This window comes from Cibotium barometz, chromosome 2, assembly GCF_041138505.1.
Source record: "Cibotium barometz isolate CiBa-2024 chromosome 2, ASM4113850v1, whole genome shotgun sequence".
NCBI lineage: Eukaryota > Viridiplantae > Streptophyta > Polypodiopsida > Cyatheales > Cibotiaceae > Cibotium > Cibotium barometz.
In genome coordinates, this window is record NC_141047.1 from 37,244,960 (window position 1) to 37,270,701 (window position 25,742).

General features: G+C 39.7%; 1 protein-coding gene across 1 annotated transcript in view; it reads left to right on the top strand.

Annotated features, from left to right (window-relative positions):
- Positions 1-8,533, top strand: part of LOC147641016 (Transducin/WD40 repeat-like superfamily protein) — a 56,484-nt gene extending 47,951 nt beyond the window's left edge. The window contains exons 8-10 of the mRNA XM_086817358.1: positions 7,656-7,740; positions 7,834-7,883; positions 7,979-8,533. Coding sequence (XP_086673484.1) covers positions 7,656-7,740; positions 7,834-7,883; positions 7,979-8,155 — 312 coding nt within the window. The 3' untranslated portion in view covers positions 8,156-8,533. The remainder of the gene's footprint in view (positions 1-7,655; positions 7,741-7,833; positions 7,884-7,978) is intronic.
- The last annotated feature ends 17,209 nt before the right edge of the window (positions 8,534-25,742 follow it).

Here is a 25,742-nt window from a genome sequence, read left to right on the forward strand (position 1 = left end):
TCAATCAAGGTTCATTAGGCTTACTCATGCTTAGCTTTTGCATTCATATTACATTGGTATTAATTAATCAAGGTTCATTAGGCTTACTCATGCTTAGCTTTTGCATTCATATTACATTGGTATTAGAGCATCAGGCTGCCTTTTTGTGAGGGTTTGTGCTAGGTAATTTTTAGGTGTCTTGCTCATGTGCATTAGGGTTTGTAGGGCAGCCAGGTTACACAAGAACATTGTGCGTTAGATTTTCTACAGACAAGTCAAGTCTAATTCTAGCGTTAGGGTTTGCAAAAGAATTCTGTTAGGGTTTCCCACATGTCAGGTCTTACATAGATAACGTTAGAGGTTGCATGTGCATGTGCATGTGCATGTGTCTGTGTCAAGTTTAGGTCTAGTATGCAAGTTAGCATTGCTCCTAATATGAGTGGTGCATGCAAGAATATGCTAGCTTGGAGGAGCGGTACGGTTGGGAACATTGAGAACGTCAAGCCCAGTACAAATAGGAAGTTGTAAAAGCTGATTCAGACAGGTGAAACCCATAATGGACATAAAAGCCCAACTTAGGGGAAAAGTTATCGACGACTTCGTGAAGGTCATACATGAATTGGCAGCTAATTTTGGCAGTATTGGCAAGTATCAAAGTGGAGTCACCAAGGGTTGAGACTCAGGCTGAGTGCACATTCTCATAAAGAAACTTGGTAGTTGATCGAGCATCAGCCTTTCTTGTAGCTTTGGCTTCAGCCCATTTTGTGCAGTACTATGTGGACAATGGTGGCGATGATATAGTGTACGTGTGATTCTTTAGCTGTTGGGCTAATAGGACGAATGAAATCAATGTTGCAAATAGATTACAGGTGTTAGGGCCATTCTATCTTTCCTTGGACTATGGTACGTCACATCGTTTAACAAACTCTACAATGTCACCAAAATGTGGTTGCCACCATAAGTGCAAGAAAGGTTAACACTTAATACATCCTAGCATTCATTGCATGGAATGCACACATGAGTAGTCATACCACCATGAAACCTTGAGCTATTTATTAATGTCCCATTTACACTTGTCCATGGTCCTTGGCCCATACCATTAGTTACATGGAAATTGTAACTTTGCTACAAACCATCCCTTCCTAGTGGTTTCATCCTCGAAACCATAAAAATTTAGCTCATGAAATGGAATGTAACTCCCATGACCACGTAGGCTATATGTAGCATATAATGGTCTTGATGTACATGGCTCCAAATTTATCATAAGAACATAATGTCTATGCATACATCAAGAATTGCATAATACGCTCTCAAATCATTTCCAAAATGATTCCCAATGTCAATGTATAGTCCTTATGAAAGATTCTTTGCATGGAGACTCAAATCTTCCACTTATGGGATCCACAATAGGAAATTCCAACAAGCAAGTAGCTTCTTTTTGGCAACCATATTACGCATGATATGTGTCCAAAAGCCCTTCAAACCTTTCCAATATAAAATCAAGTTGCCATGAAGACTCCTCAAGAGGTAATCCACGCCACTTGACTAAATACTCAACCATAGTACGTTTGCCCATTGTGTTCTCCGGCACATATTCAAATTTCCATCTTCCCTTCTTCATCCATTGGTGGCAACTCATCAAATACTTGTACTTCTGGTCCAACATAAGGATTCAAATGAGACACATGAAATACATCATGTATCTTGGTAGTTGATGGAAGCAACAGTTGGTATGTAACCTCTCCAACTCTCCTAAAGACTTTATAAGGACCATAATAGCAATGAGTTAATTTGGTGCTGGTGTTGCCCTTGAGAGAACCATATCTTGACTTAGGGATTCTTAGAAATACATAATCCCCTTTTTTAAACTCCAATGGTCTTCTATGAGCATCTTCATAGTGCATCATCCTTTCTTGTGACCTCTTGATGTTGGCCTTGCATTGTTGAAGTATTGCTTGCATTCTTTTCACCTCTTCTTTTCCATTTGGATTAATACCCTCTTGCGTGAATACCACCATTCTGATATATCTTATACCCATAAAATGCCTCAAATGATGACATACCAATGTTTCCATGATGAGGACTATTGTAAGCAAATTTAGCAAGAGGTAACCAATCATCTCAAGCATGTTGTGTCTCATGGCAATAGTGTGTCAAAAAAGTCTCCACTCACTTATTTACCCTTTCCGTTTGACCATCGATTTCAGGATGATAAGCGGTACTAGGAGTCAACTTGGTTCCCATGGTCTCAAATAGAGTTCTCTAAAATGAACTCATGAACTTGACATCACAGTCACTACAATTTGCTCTGGCATACCATGCAATTTGAACACACACTCCACAGATTGCTTGGCCACCTTAGACGTTGGGTGCTTGACTTTTGTGGGGATGAATCGTGCCACCTTTATCACTCTATCTACAACTACATATAAGCTATCCCATCCCTTCTTTGTATGAGGAAGTCCCGTAATAAAGTCCATAGCAATGTGTGTCCGCTTTCCCTTGGGAATAGGTAAGGGCTAAAGTAAACCCCCGGGCTTATGTGTTGGATCTTTGTTGAGTTGACAAGGCATACACTTTGACATATATGCATGTATGTCCTGACTCCTTCCACATCCCTTTCCAATAAAAGCTCTTCCTTATCTTGTCATAGGTCTTAAAAAGACTCAAATGCCTTGCAATACGAAATGAATGCATTTCTTCCATCATCTTTTGCTTGTATTCGGACATAGACACAAAATAGACTCTTTCTTTGTAGTACAAGAGACCATTTCGAAGCTTAAAATAAACCATATCCTCATGAGAACCATGCTGTAATTTCTGTAATATTTGTGACACTTCCTCATCCAAGAGATACAAGTCCATGATCCAATCTCTATGCACTTCGGAGATGACCCACAAAGAGCATATCCACATTCTTGATAAAGCATCGGCAAACACATTCTCTTTGTCCTTTGTGTATGTAATCTCAAAGTCATAGTTTTGCAAGGTAGCTAACCATCGCCTTTGCTTAGGAGACAAATTTGGTTGAGAGAGGAAATACCTCAACACACAATGATCACTCCTAATATAAACATGACTCCCATAAAGATAATGGCACCATTTCTTGATAGCATGTAAAATAGCAACCATCCCTTGGTCATACACACGCATTTGTATCTTCTTCTCACTCAACTTGCAGCTCTCATAAGTAATCATACTATGATCTTGGTACAAAACCGCCCCAATTCCTTTCTCACATGCATCGGTCCTAAATGACTTAGTGAAATCCGGGCAAACCAAAATAGGGGCTGATGTGAACATCTTTTTGAGCAGCTCTTGTTTGCAATCGCATCCCAAAAGAAGGCTTCTTTCTTGTCAGATTTCCAATGACAAAATATGCAATGAATACAAACACCAAACATAGATGTGTGTCGTTGCCGAATAAAATATCCAAAGTTTTGTTTGTCGAGAATACGCCAAACTCCAAGGAGCAGCCCCTCGTTCCTCAATCCCGAGTTTCTTGCTAAATGCAGCTAGCATGCGTGTGCTTGGCCGAGGTGTAGAATACCGACTTAGCCAAGGACGCGGATGTAGAATAGGAGTGTCCAGAGATGTCTCAAATGTCAATGTCATCTTCTGCGTGATTGCACCACCACTTTACGGGCATCCGGTGAGACTGGCCACGAGCACATGGGCACAACCAATAGTCTCCCCCAACTCTCTTTCTTCTCCGTCAGCAGCAATATATCCAAACCCGCAAATTAGGGTTCTTGCAACATTAGAGTTTTTGCAAAATTAGGGTTTCTGCCGAAGAGCAATATAGTGTATATCAACTAGTTTTTGATATGGCCACACCTCTCTCATAAGTGGAGAGGTTGCCCACACATTCTTTAATGAAGGGGTTTCTGCAAATTAGGGTTTCAATAGTTTTTTTTGTAGAATTAGGTTACAACAAAATTATAGTTTTGGTAGAAACTGGATTTTTGCTAGAGAGAAATATATTGTATATTGAGGAGGGATGGAATCAAGATAAACTCTATCACCTGCACTTTGTCTTAGTTACAAGCACTGAGGAGAGGTGGGTTCGAGAAAATTAACCACATGCACTCACAAACTCTGAGGAGAGGTGGACTGAAATAAAACTCTAAAACATACACTCCATATTGGAGGAGAGGTGGACTCAAGTGATGCTTTACTACATGTACTCTATGTTGGAGGAGAGGTGGACTCAAGTGATACTCAACCACATGCACTTCATATTGGAAGAGAGGTGGACTGAAGTAATACTCTACCACATGCACTCTGTATTTGTCTCCAAACATAGAAAAGAGGTGGACTCGAGTAAAGCTCTTGGTATGTCCTTGTTTCTCTGAAGAAACATAGCAACTTGCTAATCCACTTGCTCTCCTTCATGATTCCCAATATGCAAGGCATACTTCATATGAAGCAAATCTAATCATTGGGCTCTTCTTCTTGAAGATCTAATAGATATTCTTGATTTAGCCTCATCATGAGGTACATAATCTCTAAACATAAGGCATATAGTGACCATAGCATGCTCTAATTCATCTCTCAAATCTTTGAGACATCGATTGAATATATCTTATGCATGGTTTGATAATTCCATATCCATGGCGGCAGCCATACTCATTTTGGTACTTGCAAACCCATGGCAGCAGCCAGACTTAAGTTTCCAAAGTCATGCATGGCTTCAAATTTTGTTCCAAGTTGTCCCTATTTCAAAACTTTGCATTTGTAGTAGTGCTCATAGCTTGGTTGTCTTCTTGTGTCATCTCGGGAAATTGAGAAAGCATGTGGTCTTTGCTACCACATTTGAAGCATCTCTTGTGGTGGATGTTGGAATCGTTCTTCTCTTTGCCAAGTCTCACATCGGAGACGGAGTTCCCAAGTAAGGAGAAGATTCTGGAGGATGAACCCAAGGCGCAGACGCTGCGAGACTTTGAGGTGATACCAACAGAGGAAGGACAACCCATCTCAGATCCCGTACTAGTTTTCAAGGTTTAGGCATGCCTCCGTGGAGGAGGATGACTTGAGTGCTTCAGTAGTTCCTTAGGTTTCAGTGGAGTCTACCATGTAACCAGGGTACCCCAAAGATAAAGGGGCTAGTTGTAGTGCCCGCAGTTTCCGATGAGGTAGTGGTAGAGACATCAAGTTGGAGTTGAGACTGTAGTCGGGGATGGACACCATGTTGGAGCAAAGGAGCATCATGGGCATCCCTGTTCCAAGCTAAGCAAGGAGGATGTCACGTGCACACCTTCTAGCGGTGTGACGTGGACATGTTCTTATCAGTTAAGCACTTTAGAGGGCATGTTCGTGGCAGAGTCTTTTGGTCAATTTTGAGGCTTTCCAGCCATTTCTTTGTAGTTGGTCCAGTGGCCCACTGAGCAACCAACTGTGGACACTTATATTATATTTGGACATTATTATTAATAAGTTATGGTTGACAGCCAACCAATCCTAAAGGCCAGCCAATTGGCTCATAATACACTAAATAGAGGGCTAGGGCTGAGGGTCATTCATGAGTTTAGGCATGTGCTCGGAGACGGTGGTGGGAAAGCAAGATAAGACCACACCCGTGGGCATCATCAAGTTTTCATAATCAACAAGCATTGTAAATATTCATTCATGTTAGTAATAGACCATAGATTAGGTCTACATCTATCTTGCCTATTGCATGCTTTCATTCACACTTTCACATACGGATTTGTGTTAATCTTCAGCTTATCATTTGTTTTTACGTTAATCTCTATTAAGTTAAGCACTCATGTTACATTTTTGGGACGACCACCTTTGGTGAGACCCATTATGTGTGTTGGATTTCATAAATAAATCAGGCGTTGATAAGCTTTTGAAGTGTGACCATATTCTAGATTCATTGGATGTGGTCTTTGTTTGCAAGGTCTTGCACCATCCACGATAGGGATTGTACATTTCACCACCTCTGGCGGAATTCCCTTCATGTCGGTGTATTTCCAAGTGAAAGATATCTTTATACTTTTTGAGCAAGGTGATCTGGTCATTCTCTTGTTGTGGAGTGAGGTCTTTAGCAATGTATATTGGCTTAGGATCCTCTCTAGGTTCAACAAGGTTTTCTTCTTTGACCTTGCCCATCATATGATGTGTGTGGCTCTCCACCGGCACTCCTTTTAGCCTTTTCAAAATAGATGATTTGGATTCGGAGGGTAGGACTTGAAGTAATTGGAGACTTGTTGAAGATCTTCTTCATCCTTAGCTTCTTTAAGCTTTTGAGTTTCTCTTTCCTCTGGCGTCAGCTTTAGGTTTATTGAGCTACTTTCTAGCTGATCGAGAGAGTTTCTCTTTTTTCAAGCCTTCAGATGGGGTGCCTCTTTTTGAGCCATTGCATTGGCAAAGATGAAGGCAGGCATGATTAAGTTTAGGTTCCCAATGCTTTGAGAAATAAATCCGTGCTTTCACAGTTCTGCTATATAATATAGTCAATGTAGATCTGTTTCCATAGGATGGACACTATTTGTGAGACAGCATTTACATTTGAGATATTCTAGGTAAGAGTATCTCGTCTTCAGAGGGTACTTTCCCCCTTGGATGCATAATTGCCAGCAGGTTTTGTGGGCATTATTATGCTCAAGGAAAGGAGATCTTGGATCCATCCAGTCTCTCAAATCACGTTCCAAGCTTTTGCAGAAGCGCAACCATGGTTTCTAGAACATCCATCTGATTCTCCAAGTTGTCTGGCTTGGAAAGAGGCGAGTATTCCTTCTCATCTTCATTCTCCATGAGCTTGTTGCATGGCCGATAAATATTGACTGAAGTAGATTAAGTAATTGTTTCCGTTTCCTCTGTAAGAATGCCTCTACACATTGGGCAAGTTTTCCATGTTTTAAGGTTGATTTTCAAGGTCTGGTATCCCTTTCAGAGGTATATGTGGTTAGTGTCTCTGAATTACATCACCACAAATGTGTGGTAGAAACTCATCCCAAAGGTGTTGATTTTAACGTCTCTACGGACTTCGTGCGGTTGTTGTGTTCCCATAAGCAAGCATAATCATTAAACTTGTTTCTTCCCAGGTTTCCTAGCAAGCATAATCATTAAACTTGTTTCCTTCCCAGGTTTCCTAGCAACGCTTAGTGATTATGCTAACACTAGCACCACCGTCCAAGATAGCATAGACTTGTTTACCTGTCATAGTGATTATGCTAACCTGAGTACCACCATCCAAGATGGCATAGATTTGTTTACCTACTTTCAACGTAATGATGCAGCTTGGTCATGGGCACTTTGGGTAGTCCATGTTAGTTTTGGCTTTTGTGCAAGAGCTCATAATCCAGTGTTTCCTTGTAAGAGAGATCCTAAAAGAAGTCTTACCTATGAAGATTGGAAGACCGTTTATCCCGTTATATCCCAAGCACAGTACTTAACTTCGCTCGGCGGTAGACTAGGACCTGAAATGGTGTAGGGATTCCTAACCAGCTGCTTCTCTCTCAAAGGAAGCTCGTGTGTCAAGGGAGCTTGTAAGTCTTGTCAATTGTTTTTTTTTACAAAATGGTTTTTCTTGCAAGCTTTTATATGGTTATGCTGTCTAGTGTAGGACAAAAGGTTGGATATGTTTGTGCTGTCTATTGTAGGACATTCTTGGAGACACGTCTGCATTCTTACTTTGATAGGCGTTTCTACTAATTTGCGTTGATGTGCAGTTGCATGGTTTTACCCTGGAGGCAAACCCAGAGGGAGGTATACTGGAGGCATCATTTAGTCCAGATGGCCAGTTTGTTGTATCAGGCTAGTTTTCTGACTCATAACTGTGAGATAATTTTCAGGTTGTGTCAAGCTCATCATGCGCAGAACTCATGCTACTTGTTTTGTTCTGCATAGGTTCTGGAGATGGGAGTTTGCGTGTATGGAGCACAGTGACAGGCAATCAGGTCAATCCTTTGCTGTTGTTTAAACCAAGTCTGTTTGGTTCTTCAGAACTGTGGAAGCCACCTCAACTGGTCATGTTTTTGTTTTGGACTTGCAGGTAGCATGCTGGTTAAATCATGCGGGCATTCCTGCAGTTGTCAAATGGGCCCCTCGTCGGGTCATGTTTGCAAGTGCGTCAGTTGTGCTTGCATTCTGGCTGCCAGATTCTACCAAGCTGTCTCATTTGGGTGAATCTAATCACGTTACAGCTATGGATGAAGCACCGCCTGGCTAACTACTTGTCAAATGCATGAGCTTATTGATATTTCATTCCTTGCCTGTGGATGAAGGGCAATCTTATGTAAAACCTGTGTTCTTTTGGGCCGTCCATGTGGAACTGTCATGGTCTACTTGTTAAGAAGATGCCTGCCTACAGCAGGCCCGACTTGACTGCCCATACTTTTTGGATGAGGGTTCTCACAGTTAATGTGTAAGCAGCTTGACATGGTTGAAGAGGGATGCAGGACCTGAAATGCTTCACTTGTATGCAAGGCGCCCCTCCCTCCCCCAAACAACAATCATGTTCATCTTAGGTTCATGCAGGTGTTGCCACTACACATGCCACATGTCAATACACATGCCACATGTCAATACATTACATAATATCTTTTAAGAGGCTGTTCCCACACCAAAGGACTTACACTCTAGCGGATATTCACACATTGGGATTGCTTTATTTGTGCCTATTGTAAGTGCTAGATTATTATTACCACTTAGGGATAGTTCCCATGCACGCATACATGACTCCTTTTACATAACAATTCTCCCTCGATGAAAGGGAGGCATGAGCCAAACAAGAAGATCTTGATGATGGTCCGAGATGGCCAGTATGAGCCCGCAAACTCATGCTCCAACGAATGACGAGAAGCCATCAAGATATCAAGTGACGCGAATAATTTTCATCAAGAGTCTATGACAATATCCTCCTTTGCACCAACCTTTGAATGTGCCATAGGTGAGGATGAGAGTACGAACATAATCCTCCCAAAATCGAAACTTCGTAGAAGAGTGGTGAGGGGTGGAGAGGATGAAGTGAATGACTTAGTGGCTTTGGGAAATTGGAGTGTGAAAACAAGATGAGTGGTCTATTCCCTTTCATGGTAAACACACAATAAACACAACATACTCCTCTCCTCTGAAATGCACACCTTTCATGGTGCACGAGGTGAGCACAATCTCCTCTCTCAACAGTTGGAAAACTTGTTGTTACTACTTTCTTTCATTGGTATCAGCGCCATGCTTTTGATCCATTCTCTTGAATTTTTTTGAAGTCCTTTTGAATTTTCTTTGATGTTCTTGATTTGCTTGATTTTCTTGATCAAGAAGATAAATATGGTGACCTTGAATGGTTAAATTTTCTTTTCTTTGTTTACTTCCTAGGTTTTTGGAGCCATGGGTTTTATGTGGACCAAATTTTGGGTGATCCGCACATCCAGGATCAAAATTGGAAAAAAATTCACTAATCTTGATTAGTATGGCTAATCAAAATGTTTTTTTTTCCGTCTTCTCTATGCTTGATTCGAGAGTTTTGGAGCTTCATAGTATCTTGTTTGTACTTGGGTGTTTGATTAGGCAAGGCATGGGCTTCTTTTCAAGTATTTGAGTAGTCATTTTGTGGACGTTTTTTTGCATGTGAGGTCTCGCTTTGTTGTGTCGATTTCGTCCTTCCCTTGGTGTTTTGGAGCTTCATCAAGCATACAATGGCCATTCAATACTTATCATGGCTGTTATGGTTGGTTAGGGCATAGTTTGAGCTTTGTTTTGAGCACTATGGGAAGCCATATCTTCACGATTTTGGCCGTAAGGGGCTCGATTCTCTTGCGTGCGTTTTCTACACATTCCAAGGTGATATAATGCTTAAATCAACCACTCCATGAGCCAAAATGCTTGGTTTTCATCAAAGTCCTAATTTCATGCCATTGATCCTTCTTTGTAAGCTAATTGCATTATCTTGTAGTGACTAATGAGCACTCTAATGATGCCATTATGCCTTGATAAGTTCTTATATGAGACATTGGTCAAATCTTAATGGATGAACAAAAAATCACTTCTTCCTCACTCTAATTCAAGAAGAGGATGTCCTTTGGAGTGGTCTTCTCTCACAAATGGTAGAATTGGGGGAAGAAGCTAATAAAAGAAAAAAACGTACAATCAAACCTATCTAGCGAGCATCCATCAATCATGCAAGATTCAATAGAGCACAAGCAAGCAAGATTAGAGAATGTGTACCCTCCTTTTCTCCTCGCAGAAACAAATCTCTCTCCTGCGGGTGTCGAAATAGAGGTTGCTATGACCGTCGTTGAAATGTTCGTCAAAATAACAGTCGGTAGCGGTGTCGAAAACAATGTCATAAAAAGCATTGAAAACGTCGTAAACTAGTAAATTTTTTTGACCTTGGTTGCGAGCAAAATTTGGGGATTCTTGCATCTTGGTGCCATTTGGATGCAATACATGTTATTCATGGGTATCTTCATGCCATTTGAATAGCATATGATGGAATTACGTGCTCCAATCATATTCTTGAATGCCATAACCACATGCTTTGATGTGCTTGCTTGATTAATGGGAGCTATTCTACACGATGGAAACATGAATCAATGCTTTGGTATAGCATATGGTATGCTCTTGTGAATGCTCAATATGAATGTACATAGAGGTATTGAATGCCCATGCTTTTGACATGCCTATGTAAGAGGCATACTTTTGTTTGGATTGATGGCTTGGTGGTTATTTGGTGTTGTGGAAGAGCATGGACATTTTTGGGATTGAGGTCGTAATATTGGCATGAGTTCATGCTATATTTGTAAGCAAACTTTCTCACATATTTGGATTACAAGCTTTTATTACATTCAATTTCAAATTAAAAAAAATGCTTTTAGAATCTAGCATGGTGTAAGAGTACCTTGGCAATAAGGAGAAGAGGCCAAGGAGAGTGCATCTTAAACTCACCGTGCCATGAGTGCCATGGTAAAGTGGTACGGTGAGGGATTAGATCTTGGTGGTGTGAAGACATGGCCCAAACTTTTGTCCTTTGAATTTAAACTTGGGTATAAGGGTTGGAAGAGCTTGGCTAGGAGATCAGCAAGCTTCAACGTGCTACATCGACCTCTTAAGTTTCTTCAATTGATGTATTTTGATGGGCAAAGTTCTGGCAAACGATGGAAATGGCATTACAATTGAAATTCATTTGAGTTGGTTACTTGAAGTGGAAGAGGTTTACATGGAACAACCACAGGGATATGAATATCTACATCATTCGACATATGTGTGCAAGTTAAAAAAAAGCCTTATATGGATTACAATAAGCACCTCAAGCATGGTTTGATAGATTCTCAAATTATTTGAGAAACATTGGCTTCAAATAACAGAGAGTGTTATGTAGATCCTTCACTCTTTATGAAGATAGAAGGAAGCAAAAGTATAATTTTGGTGCTTTATGTGGATGATCTTATTTTGATAGTTAATGGTGAAGAAGAGAATAAAGCAAAAGCATAACTTTATGCAAAATTCAACATGAAAGACTTGGGAGAGCATAGATATTCTCTTGGAGTGGAAATAATTAAAGGTAAGAAAGCATATATGCTTTCCCAAAGAAAATATGTCTTGGACATATTTGAATAATATGGTTTGATAAATTGTAAACATATAGCCATACCCTCCTTTGCAGTAAATGTGAAGCTTGAAGTAGATAAAGGATCAATATTTGAATATGAAACCATGTATAGGAAACTTGTGGGAAAACTAATTTATCTCACAATTACAAGGCCAGATATTGCTCATGTAGTTGGAGTGGTAATTTAGCTTATGCAAAGCCTGAGAAAGCCTCACATGGATGGTGAGAGGATGTCAAAGGCACAGTAAATCATGAACTTCACTATTGGTGTAAAGATGAGTTTAAACCTCATACATATTGTAATGTAGATTGGGCCCGAGATCCATCAACACAAAGAAGAAGCACCACATGCATGTGTTCCTCAATTGAAAATGGTTTTATTCTGTGGTCATCGAATAAACAACCTACAGTAGCCTTAAGCACTACAAAAGCAAAGTACAGAGCTTTAGCACAAGCAACGTGTGAAGTTACATGGATAGACCATTTGTTTGTAGATTTTGAGATAGAGTTGAAGGAATCTATACCCATATAGATTGACAATATGAGCTTGATAAAGTTAGCCAAGAATCCAGTGTTTCATGCACGTACCAAACACATTAAGGTAGACTCACTTTTGAGAGAAAAGGTTTTACAAGGACAAGTAGATCTACAGTTTGTGAAGAGTAGATCTATATTTTGTGAGAGTAGTGATATCTTCACCAAATCATTTGGTAAGAGAGAAGTTTAATTTTTTTTAAAGATTACTTAGAGTTGAAGACATGAACTTGAGCTCGAGGGGGAGTGTTGAAATATACAAGCTCAAGCCCTATGCATAAAGTATGTGTGCACAAGTCCAATGCCGGACTTTAAAGAATGTAGTCTAAAAACATGACATGAACTTAGTATCTCGATCACTGACTTTCCTTCTAGGCAATCCATGGAGTCTAAATATTTCCTTTAAAGAAGAGACTTTAGCAACATCAAGAGTAGTATATGTCTTTTTCAATGGAATCAACTTAGTGACCTTAATGAAGCTACTATGACTAAGATAGATTCATATCTTACATTAACTAAAGGTAATCTAGTAATGAAATCCATGCTTATGCACTTCTATTTAATATGCAGAATATCCAAAGGTTGTAACTTTCTTGGTACTTTTATCCTTTCAGCCTTTGACCTTCTGACATACTAAGCATTGATGAACATGCTATAGTACATCCTTCTTAAGTCCGAGCTAAAAGAAACTCTTCTTTATGGCCATGAAAGTCTTCACATAGACAAGGTGTCCTATTATAGGGCTATCATGAGTTTTATTTAGAACCCTCTTCTTAAAATCGCCATCTTCAGGAACACATAACCAATTTAGTATTAAAGTACAGACATCCATCTTCTAATCTGAATCCTTGAACTTTCTTTACTTCTTGGACCATCTTATTTTCTTGCTTAACCAAGGCAATAATAGGGGCAAAGAACTTATTCAATACGATCTTCTCCTTGATCTCAACGGTTAAGGAATTTAAAATTATTATTATCGCGAACAAGTAAGGAGGCATTCTTGCTAAGTGCATCACATTCTTTTTGCCTGATTTATACTTGATTTCAAAATCAAACTCTTGAAGAGTTTGCATCCATCTTCTCTACCTCATGTTAAGAGATCATTCTAGGTAAAGTGATTTTATACCTCTTGTTTCTTCCATTTTCTTGCATGTCTATGGCTATGAATCTTGCTTACTTGCTTACATGCTTGGGTGAGTGTGTGTGTGTGTGTGTGTGAGTGCATATTGAGAGATTGAAGCTTACATGGTTCAAGCCTTGTGATTATTGGTTGGAAGAGCAGGAAATTAAGAAAGAGCAATAGTCTAGGTGGAGAGATAGCTTTCTCTTGACAGTTGGATTGTAAAGAGTCCAAGAAATAGGATTTACAGAGCTCAAGGGTTTAAAACCCCTTGAGGCTTCCATTTCCCACAATCAACGCGCTTTCATGCTTTAGAACGGGTTCATACTTTTGACATATGATGCTTGTTAAGATGAGCTACAACTTTACCCTTAACAAGAGGTGCTAGAGTGGATTTGGGGCATTCTATCGATCCATTATTTGATTTGCCCATGAATTGCAAAACTTGTGGTAGATTGATTGAGTGTTGAGAATTGGGAGTGATAACTGTGACAAAAGTGTGATTAGAGTAGGAAATTTATGTGGTTTTGCTAACTATAACTATCTTCTTATCTTTTGTTCTCTTGATTTTGATCAACGGGTGATGGAAGAAGGAAGGGCAACCCTCCATGTGCTTGGTTTGAAGTCCCACAACCTCCTTAGGTACCAATTTCATCATTAGTTATTTTAAATTTGTCTAATTTTAGCTTAATTAGGCCTCAATTAGGCTAATTAAAAACTTTTAACTTTTGAAAAAATTCTTGATTTTTTGGTGTTTGATTCTTGATTGAAGGCAATGTGCCATTAAGAAGGGCTTCAATTTATACAATAAGTGATCTAGTAAATTTGGCCCAAAAGAGGGATAAAGGAAAAATGGTGCAGGAAAAGAATAGTTAAAACTACTTTCTAGAAAGTCCAATCATTGGTTGTGTGAAGTCTAATCGTTGGTGGATCCACAATCGAATTACCAGGTTGAATCACCAGAATTGAGCAAGTTAGATTGAAAGTCCAAGTGCGAGTAGTTTTTGGTCTTCAAAGCTATAAATGGTAAATGAATCCATTAAATGGGGAATTATGCTAGAAACTGACCAAATTTGATAGAGAATATTGAGGGGATGTGTACATTGAATGCATAAAAATCTACAAAAATTTGTTAGATTGATAGCGGTGTAATTACAGACACATTGAAAGTAAAACCGTTGGACAATCCAATCGTATGACTAATAACGGCCTCCAATTGCATCGACATGCATTGTATGACTGATTAATTGTACGCGTAACTATAGAGTTTGATGAGACTGCTAAATCCTATAGTTGGACACATAGACCAATCGATCATATATGAGAAATCGCATATGACCGATTGCTACTTGATCAATCATTAAAAGTTTGATCACTAGATAGTCTAGTCGTCTCAGGTTTGATCCATTATAACTAGTTCAATTGTCTCTGGAAATATAATCACCAAGAGTTCAATCACGTGAATCTTATACAAGTCCAATTGCATGATTGGAGATTCCAAAAAATAAATAAATCTAGATCTTCTTAAGACTGATTTTATAGTTCCTCAGACTTGTAGAAGACGTGACATTTCTTGAGTACATAAAAACAAATCATAAAAATAAATTAAGAAAAATCTGTAAATAGAACCTTTGCAAGTGACTGACGTTGGAACAAGTGCTTATACATTTATGTTTAGGTCGAATCAATGCAACTTTGTACTCAAACCCAACTTTTGAACATGAAACATTATCATACATGCCAACGCTAGGGAGTGGGATGGGACTAAAAGTCGACTTAACCACCCTAGCTATTGATTCCAGTTTGAAAGCAGATCATGAATCCTTCACTACTATGGAGGATATCAAATTAGTATTGTGGAATATTAGCCCAATTTGGCGTTCGAATTCAGATATGACCGAATAAGACTATGTAGTGTTCAGAGGAGAGGAGCTAAAAGGCACCAAGTTAGAAGACTAATAGGAGAGAAAGGATCACAAGTGAATAAGTTATGGGCTAGTTCAATAACACGAGAACTAGTGAAGCATACAACTTACAATGCTACAAATTCCACATAACTAACCAAGTACCGATCTTCAGTAACGTGAATGGGATACTCCTGGTGGAGAGATGGCCAATGCCGTTAGTGTGTGGAGCTAGATCTTTGGATAATCCACAAGTGGTATTGTTGCAGCTAGTGGGAACCAAGAGTTCTATCTTGACTCTGATGGAATGACGTGTATCCCAAAAAGGGATAGCAAGAGAGTTAGACCATTGGTAATGGAAAATGAGTTAGAAAGGCCTAGAAGATTGGAAGAAGCTACCAGAGCTCAAATAAAGCCGATAAGGACTCAAAATCATTGTGTCATTGATAAGTTCTTTTTTAGGAGGCTGAGAGTCGACGATAATGAACTGAATGGTGTAACCTCTACACAATCATTGATATTCCTAGATGTTGAGATTCAAGCTTGATGTCAGCTTGTGCCAGCTGCACCATGTGCTGGCATGTTAGGTAGAAACATGTGTGAGACATAAATGACCACGTCTAGTTGGTCATAGTGTGTGGACATTAGCTAGGGTTAGCTGTGTGTGGACACAACACATAGTGTGTGTTGTGTATTATGGATTATGGCTTTATGCATTGTGCGAGAAGGGAGATGGCTTCTCTCTATGGTTAGGGTTTGCAATATACATTAGGGTTTGCTCTTGTGTGTGTGTCTCCTCTCCCTCTACCTGTTTTTCATCATGGTATCAGAGCCTGGTGCTCTCAATTACTACTACAAAGCTCTCAATTCACCTCTACAGCAGGCGACGCAGATTATACAGAGAAAACAGAGCACTTTTTCACATTTTTGCTAAGTGGAGGCCACAAATCAACAAGTGTTGTGTTTGATAAATTACAAAATTGACTTAGCAATTGTGTGGTACATACACTTGAGAAGGAAGCTACATGATTGGTTGAAGCAATTAGCATTATGGAGCTGGAAATGAGCTGATTAAATAGGCTATCTACTGTGTTTAGTGAAATAGAGTGTGATTAATCGGCTAATTACTCTCTCATCTTAAACAATTGGTCTAATTTCTTTTACATAGAGTTAGTGGACATCATTGCTAAGCTAATGAATGCCTGGTCTCCCAATTTGGACAAGCATTGAAGAAATTAGAGCAATTCTACTATTGGTTTTTACTGGTTTTTCTGGTTTTTCTCAAAATAGAGAAGGGGGTTTGACAAAATTGGTATGTACGCACCTTGGTTGGTGTTGATATGCAACATTGAGCTTGTTTAGGTGTCAATGCAAATTATCCACACTTGATTTAACCACTACATTGCAATTTGAAGCCTTGGAAAACGTGTCCAAAAACAGGGTACCTTCTTGGACTGCGTATGCCAGTTCATTTTGGATGTAATCAGTTTGATTTTCTACATCAAAAGTGAAGTTTGTTGAGTACTTTGGAGTATCTGGAACACTTATTGGAGTGTGGTTGAGCTGAGGAAGGCTCGTTTACAGATTTGGACATGTGCGGAAGGTGCATTTGCATTGAGCAAATATGTCAGACAACCCAGTACAAATTATGGGTGAAAAATTGGATAGGAAGAACTTCCAGGCATGGAAGTACAGGATCAAAAGCTTTCTGAAGGGAAAAGGTTTTTGGAATCTTATTATACATGCGGAGCTAGAGCCGGTACTACCCCAAAAACCTACACAGCAAAACAGGTTATAGCTCACAAGCAATGGTCAGAAAGAGCATACAAAGTTTTGCATTATCTGTCTATATGTATCTCGGATGCTATACTCATACATATACATGATGCTGAGAATCCCAAGGATGCATGGGATACATTGGTAAAGCTGTTTGATACAGACACTAGTGCCTCGCAAGTCTCAGTTGCGACAACAGATTCATAATGTGAAATAGAAAGGAAGGAGCATCCATGATTATGTACAAGAGATAAAGAAGTATGCAGATGCATTGGCAACAATCAATGCCCCCATGCCTGATGATGATTTGGTAGACATTACCTTGAGTGGTCTTGGCAAGGAGTATAAGTCCTTTGATACATCCATCTCAGCTCGGAGTACAGGTTTACCAGATTTTGATGAGTTGGTTTCACTCTTGCTTGTTGAGGAAATCAAACTCAGTGACTCCTTTCATGATGCATCTACTAGCCATGATGATAATGGCAGAAATCAGGCTTTCTATTCACAAAGGGGTTCTAGAGGCAGGGGGAGATTTGCATCACGTGGCCGTGGTACTGGTCGTGGATGGCAGGACAGGTCACCATAACAGAATTTTCAGCCTACATATGGTGCTAGAGGTGGTCATGGATATACCCCTCAGAGAGGCAGAGGTAATCCTCGTGGTAGAGGATTTTGGCAAGGCCAACAAACATCTATGTAAAATATGGATTGCCATTACTGTGGGAAATTTGGTCATATGGCACGTGATTGTTTCCACAAATAAAATGATTTGAGAGGGGGTAGAGCACAACATGGTGGACATTATGCACAACATTGTGGTGGAAATTATGCATCAAGCAGTAGATGGGAGTGCAAATCACTTGTTTGCCATGAAACATGTTGTGGGACCTATGATGTCAAATGGTGAAAGTGATGACACTTGGTATATGGACTCTAGAGCATCAAACCATATGACTTGTCATGGTGAATGGTTTGAGAATATGAAGCCTATGGATGTGAAAGGCTATGTGGAAACAGGAGATGATACCCAACATGCTATCACACATGTTGTACCATTGGTTATGCATAATGGTGAAACAAAGTCTATGGCAGATGTCTTGTATATGCCTTCTATTACAAAAAGTTTGGCCTCAGTTGGTCAAATGGTGGAACAGGGTTTATAGGTTCGTTTAAACGAGCATGATTGCTTCGTTGAGGATTTCAAAAATGGATGTAGAGTCATTGCCAAAGGCAAGAAAGAAGGCAGGTTATTTAAGTTGGATGCTGGGATTCCTGAGTTGAAATCAGCCATGTTCTCTAAAAGCCGAAATGTGGTACAAGACATTGACATGTGGCATAAGAGGATTGGACATGTGAACATACAAAGGTTAAAGAACATGCAAAGGTTAAAGAACATGCAGGCAAGAGGTATTGTTAGTGGGTTGCCTAGATTCAAGTATGATGGGAATATGCATGTTTGTGATGCCTGTCAATTTGGAAAGTAGGCAAGGTTGCCATTTCCTAGAGAAGGCAACATGAGTAGCATGCCACTTGAAATAGTTCATAGTGATGTATGGGGTCATGCACAAAATCCATCCATTAAAGGCAGCTTATATTATGTGACATTCATTGATGATTTCAACAGAATGACTTGGATTTACTTTCTCAGAGAGAAAAGTGAAGTGTTGGGGAAGTTTATGGACTCCAAAGCTTTTGTAGAGAAGCAATATGGCTCTTGGATAAAATGTTTGAGGACAGATGGAGGTGGTGAATACACCTCACATGCTTTTGAGCATTTCTTGAGAAAGCATGGCATAAGAAGGCAATTAACTTGCAGGTATACACCTCAACAAAATGGTGTTGCTGAGAGAAAGAATAGAGTCATTTGTGATGTGGCCAGGGCAATGCTCAATGAAAAGAGCATGCGAGACTATTATTAGGCAGAAGCGTGTGCTATCGCGGTGTATGTACTTAATAATTAAGACACCCATAGTAGCCATACATGGAAGTACACCAGAGATGCGGCTTACAGGTTTTAGGCCAGACATTGGACACCTCAAAGTGTTTGGTTGCATAGCTTATGTACATGTGCCTGACGAGAGAAGGAGGAAGTTGGATCCTAAGGCAGAAAAGTGTGTGTTTGTTGGATATGCATAGGATTGCAAGGCATATAAATGTTACAATCCACAAACTAGGCAAGTGGTTATCTCACGAGATGTGGTGTTTGATGAACTTGCTAGTTGGTACAAAGCAAAGGAGGATGAGGGTGTCATTGATTCTCTGTGCATGTGAACTTGCTAGTTGGTACAAAGCAAAGGAGGATGAGGGTGTCATTGATTCTCTTGATGCTGATGTGCATGTGAACTTGCCACAAGCAAGTTCTATTTCTATGTCTGGGCCAGCAGAGTTTGAGAGTAGCAGTCGTCAAGTTCAGAGAGTTTGGATGAGGAACTTGGCATACTAGTTTTACGCACACCTGGTGCAAGGCGGCAGGACAGATATGTGTCTCCACATGCTAGAGTGATAGGTGTTCAAAGTGATCCACATGCATTGCGTAGATCCCAAAGGGTCAGGTATCCAGTTTTGACAGGTTGACATATCGTGATTTCGCTATGCATTACGCATATATGACCTCTTTGGTGAAGCATGTGGAACCTACATGCTATACAGAAGCTATTGGGAAGCATGTATGGGAGAAGGCAATGGATGTTGAGATGGACGCTTTGGTTCATAAATGAAACATGGGATTCGGTTGCCTTACCACACAAGGCAAAAATGTCATTGGTTGCAAATGTGTTTACAAGGTGAAATGCAAGTCAGATGGTTCCATTGAATGCCATAAAGCAAGATTGGTAGCTAAGGGTTATGCACAAACCCAAGGCTTGGACTATGATGAAACATTTAGTCCAGTTGCAAAGATGGGAACAGTGGGAGTAGTCATTGCTATGGCTGCAGCAAATGGTTGGGAAATGCATCAAATGGATGTGAAAAATGCATTTCTAATCTACAAGAGGAAGTTTATATGGCACAGCCAGAAGGATATGCACACCCAAGGTATCCCACTCATGTATGCAGATTAAAGAAAGCATTATATGGTTTGAAGCAAGCACCTTGTGCTTGGAGTGATAAGATGAGCCGATATCTTATCTCCCTTGGATTTCAGGTTTCTATAGCAAATTCTTCACTCTATGTGAAGAAAATAGATCATGGGATTGTCCTACTTGTCATCTATGTGGATGACTTGATTGTCATAGGAGATCATGCTACAGACATTATGCATGTGAAGAAGGCATTGAGTTGGCAGTTTGACATGAAAAACTTGGGTGAATTGAGATATTTTCTTGGGATTGAAGTGATCAAAGGCCATGTAGGTACACGGTTAGTGCAACGCCAATATGCATTGGATATGTTGGCAAAATATGGGATGACAGGGTGTAAGCCAATGAGTACACCTTTGGAGCAGAATGTGAAGTTGTGGGCTGATTTTGGTGAGGAGTTGGATGATCCATCTATGTATAGAAAGATGGTTGGTAGTCTTATTTACATGACTATCACACGCTCGGATCTCAGTTATGCTGTGGGGCTATGTCTTTACATTTGGAAGTGCAGTGGTAAGTTGGAGTAGCAAGAAGCAACCTACTATTGCTTTATCTAGTACAGAGGCTGAATACAGGGGTGCAACCATTGCTACATGTGAAGGAGTATGGTTAAAGAGTCTCTTGGCTGATTTGGGTGAGCCTATTGATGGCAAGGTTGTCATTCATTGTGACAACATAAGCAACATACAGTTGGCCAAGAATCCAGTTTTTCATTGCGCGGACCAAACACTTAGAGGTCCACTATCATTTTGTGAGAAAGAAAGTGCTGGATGGTACAGTGGATTTACGGTATGTGAAGACTGAAGAGCAGGTGGCCGACATCTTTACAAAGCCACTTAGCAGGGAAAAGTTTGAGTACTTCCGTACTATGTTGGGAGTACATGGGATGAGCTTGAGGGGGAGTGTTGAGAACTTTGATGGCCCAAGCTCATAAACATCTTCATCTATAGCAGTACATCATGAGCTTGAGAGGGGCTGTTGAGATTCAAGCTCGATGTCAGCTTGTGCTTGTTGCACCATGTGCTGGCATATTAGGTAGAAACATGTGTGAGACATAAATGACCACATCCAGCTGGTCATAGTGTGTGGACATTAGCTAGGGTTAGCTAGGTGTGGACACAACACATAGTGTGTGTTGTGTATTATGGATTATGGCTTTATGCATTGTGTGAGAAGGGAGATGGCTTCTCTCTATGGTTAGGGTTTGCAATATACATTAGGGTTTGCTCATGTGTGTGTGTCTCCTCTCCCTCTACCTATTTTTCATCACTAGAGACATTCATGGATCATTTTGATTCTCTTATGTATCCCTAGTGTTATAAAAATTTGCGACCTCAAAACGTGTATGAGAGAAAAGAGATTAGGTAGTACAACAACCCCCCCTCCCCCCCCAACAATTGTGTGTCCCCAAAAGCATCCTCACTTGGGTATTTTTATAGATTTATTTCCCATGTTCCTCCACTAAGAACAATTAGTTGCTCTTTGACCATTGGTCAAGCTGATAATAATAATAATAAAGTACAAAAGGGTTAATTCCTTAAACTCTAAAGCTATTGCAGTCTCGAAACATTTGGAAGGGATTGAAAGGGTTTAGTTAACTTGCAAGGTTATGGAGCCATTTGTTGTAAAGGATGAGGCTATTTGGATGAGATCATTGGTTGCTATTGGTAAGGCTAAGCTTAAGGAATTCTAGGTGTTGGGTCATACCATGGGTCGGGTATACACCCACCATGGTCCCTCCATCCAGAAATGTACCTAGAAGGTGTCCATGATGAGGATTCCACAGTGGGTGAGTAAAAGTGTACTCACACTGAGAACAACTGCTTCCTTATTGTTTTAAACAAGGAGTATTTTCCAGTTGTTGATGACTATTCTTCTTTATGAATGAATGGTGTGATTTTGAGAATCACGGTGGTGAAAATTTTATGAAATTATAGAAGAATGGTTTCTTGGATTGGAAATATGAGGAGGAAATATTGTGGCCAGGTGGTTGCACATTTGTGTGAATTTTGGCCTTGGTGATTTTGCAGGTGTTAGAAATCACGGCCGCTGTGAGTGTTCATCTTTGTCATAGAATGGCACCACCACTTCTTTGTTAGAAATCTTCATGGAACACGTTTGGCTGATGAAGTTCGGTATAGCTTGCACCAAGGTAGCCCAATACGTCCCTAGGATAAAATCCACTTCCAGCAAATAGTCTAACACACAAATCTTACATTTCAAGTGGGTAGACTCCATAATTGTGTATTCAAAAGATCATAGACATGGCATGCCTTGAGTGTCAGTCCACGAAATCCATTCATGAGCATGTAAGGGTGCGTCTGCTGTCGAGCGAGCACAAGCAAATTGGGTTATTGACAACTTACCAGTTCGTGGAGCGAGCAAGAGTGAGCCAAAAGATGTATGGATATGTATAAATGTATAATTAATCATAAAGGAATACTAAATTACCTATATTTACTAACATCAAATAACAAATTGATCATGAATTGACAAGCAATTTACAACAAATAATATAACATAAAAAATATACCAGCGGTAATACAAGGCAGTAACATTATAGTGCTAGTTTTTAGGAGAATCTGAGACACATGGCATTTCATGATAACTTCAAAACATTGAAATTTCTACCACATGGAGATGCCTATGCTCATATTTCTACCGTCACAAAATAGTGCTATACTAGGTATTCCTCGTCTACCAAAAAGGAGTACAACATAGAAGGAGGCAAAGGAACTCTAGAAGGGTAGCTCCTTATAGCTTTTATGAGCATGTCCTTCAAAACATGTTGAGCTATTTTTGCTTGATGGATGTGCATACTGTTGTTCAAGATATGTCTTTTTGTTGTTTACCCTTTCCATAAATGCACCACATGAATAGGAGGGTTGCTTTGTATTATAACTTCAAATGGTGGCATCCCCTGCTCATCAGCATCCTTTGTTTTCACGTAGAACATTTCTTTGACACTAGCCTTGTATATGATTCCACCAACAATCTTTACTTTCATGTCCAAATCTCCTCAAATGCAGCTTTACATATACCTCTTCTATAGGAAAACTTATGGCTTTTTCCCCCAAGAAGGTCAGTGCCACCGTGTGAAGTTGTGGATGTTGGGAGATCCTCAAGTGAAATACCAATATCAAAACTTGCACGAATAAGCTTTTGTGCTTCCCCAATTTTCAAGGAGGTGCCCTTTACTATGGGCCATACATTAGGAACACTAGTAGGGGGTAAAACTAGTGTTTGAATCTTCCATGCATGTCTCACATAAGTATTGCAGAAATAGCACATTTTATCTTTTGTACATTGTGACAACTGACAGTCACTTGAAAAACAAGGAGAGACATCCCCACCTCGCAACTGTACACATTTACGACCCTTTGACCAATGATGCACTTTACCTTGCTTGTCTTTGGAACTCTTCTAATAGCCCACTTTGTATCATGATTTTTTTTTCCATTTCTACTAGTTGTTTGTCTATATCATGCTCCAAGTCTATCGTTGCATCCTTTGCCTTCACAGAGTCCACCCCGTCTATTGTCACACAGAGAAAAATTCTGGTCTATGACTACAATTAGCAGCATTTTTCTCTTTTGCTTGTTGAAAAGGTCTCTTTACTTGAATAGTCTTCTTATCCCCCTTGAATTTTATCATGTCTGTAAACATTGGATTTCCCATCACTGCATCACCAACTATTTGTGAAGTGGCTCCAGGAGATGGGCTGGTCTTTTTCCTTGACAAAGTTCTATCTATTAGAATTTGAAGATCAAGTCCACTACCAATGTATTTTCCCTCCATAAATGCTAGTTATCGAGCGCATTGCAAGATTGCATTTATTAGATCTGTGACCCAAGCATCATAGAGGCTAATTTTGTGCTTAGAACCCTCTCCTACTAGCCAACTCCCATGTTTTGATTCCGATAGATTAGTCTTGGGGCACCAATGCATTGATTGTGGGATCCCCACCCTACACACACACATGATTCTTAGTTCTTGACACAATCTCATTTTAAGAAAGCATATTTCTTACAAACAACAAAGAGATTTTATGAACCTATATAAGAAAGTGTCCCTAGTGTCCTACTCTAAAATGCCACCAACTGATCCAGCTACTATCAAGTTTTGCAATGCTCTTATCTGTAGCTTTACCTGTTGCTCACCAAGCACAAATTTTTTTGAATTGTACAAGAGCATCATCTTTTGTCTTGCATGTCCTCCACCACTTTTCACACATTGCAATGTGCACCTCTTTATACTGTGAGAAAATATATTTATCATATGAACATTAAGGCTATCTCTCCAATGAAAAAGGCTATCTCTCCAATGAAAAAGGCATGAGCATTCTTTTCCAACCATATTTTTGCCATTATTGCTCATCATAACTAAATTTAGATTCTTCTAGAATAAGACATGTGCCTCTTCATCTTCTTCCTTGAACTCACATGTGGAAATTGTTAACAACTCTTGGATACTGAAAATAAAATTAAAATATGAGAGGTGTGAAAGGGAACTATTTGGACACTGAAAATATAATTTCTACCCCTTGTTTGGTCTCATTCTGGGCCAAGGGCACAAATTTTTCTAATTTGAGTTCTTGGATTTACAACGTTTGAGGGTGTGTTGTGCTGATTCATTTATGCGTATTTTGCTAAGTTAAAGATGATGTACCAATCAAACAAGGTTGGTGCACAACATGTATTTGTGATTTAGTTGGTTTAATTGCACAAACCTTAGGATAAAGTGTGGTTTCATGACCTTTTTTGCAATGATTGCAATACAAAAGTATTGACTTTATGACCTCAAGTGGTTCCAAGAGGTTTCAGATTTTGTTCATGTTTAGCCCTTTTTCATCCCAGATTTCTCTCTCCACCATCAAAGCGGCGTAGAGCTGCTGTGAGCTTAGAAATCAATCTGTTTCCAATGCTTTGTTTGGTTGATGGATTCTCCACATTAGGTCCTCATCCAGCATGTTGTCATCCAATCCTATCAGATAGCCTCTTTGCAACATTGGTCAAAGGTCTCAAGATTTGATACAAGGATCAAATTGTGTAAACCATTTTTCTTTAGCCCCATCATTTAACATTGTTTCAATTGAGCATCATTCAAATTTTCCCATGGTTCACACCATGAATCCATAGTTTTTATCTTGAGGATACAATCTCATATGGTTTCATCAGTTTTTCGCTCAATTGAGTAAATGCACAGCACTAGTGACCTTGCCTTGAGAATCCATAGATGAAAGCTACCTTCAAAGTTTTGAAGCTCACTATGATTTCAGGTCGTAGTGTAATAAAGCATTGATGACAGGCTTTGCCCATTAAGCAAAATGTGAAAGCTTAAACCTTAGATGTGTAGTCAATAAGCACTAAAAGCATCATAACGCTGTTCATACACTTGCATAAACTCATATGCGTCCATGGAACCATCAAATTTATTCATATATTTGGATATTTCCCAGACAACATGTTTAAGGGCATCCCTTGAGCTATGTGCAGCTCCTTCTTCTTGGTGATAGTGGCCGTCCTCGCATGGATGGTCACACATTAAACCATGTCACTTGTAAAATTGTTGTTTTCTTGAGAAGATGATGTTGTTTCTCATATCCTATGGTTCAGTCAAGTAATTGTATTGTTATCTTGATTAAGTTAAAGTACAGGTACATCTTCTCCCTGCCTTGATGCTAATCCTGTTTCCGTGCTTGTGTAGTCGGGCAGTGATGTTAGCGAGGCCCGGAGTCGGCCCAAAGTATCCCTCCTACCATTGGGAAGATGAGACTTGCCAGTTTAGGCGAGTGTTAT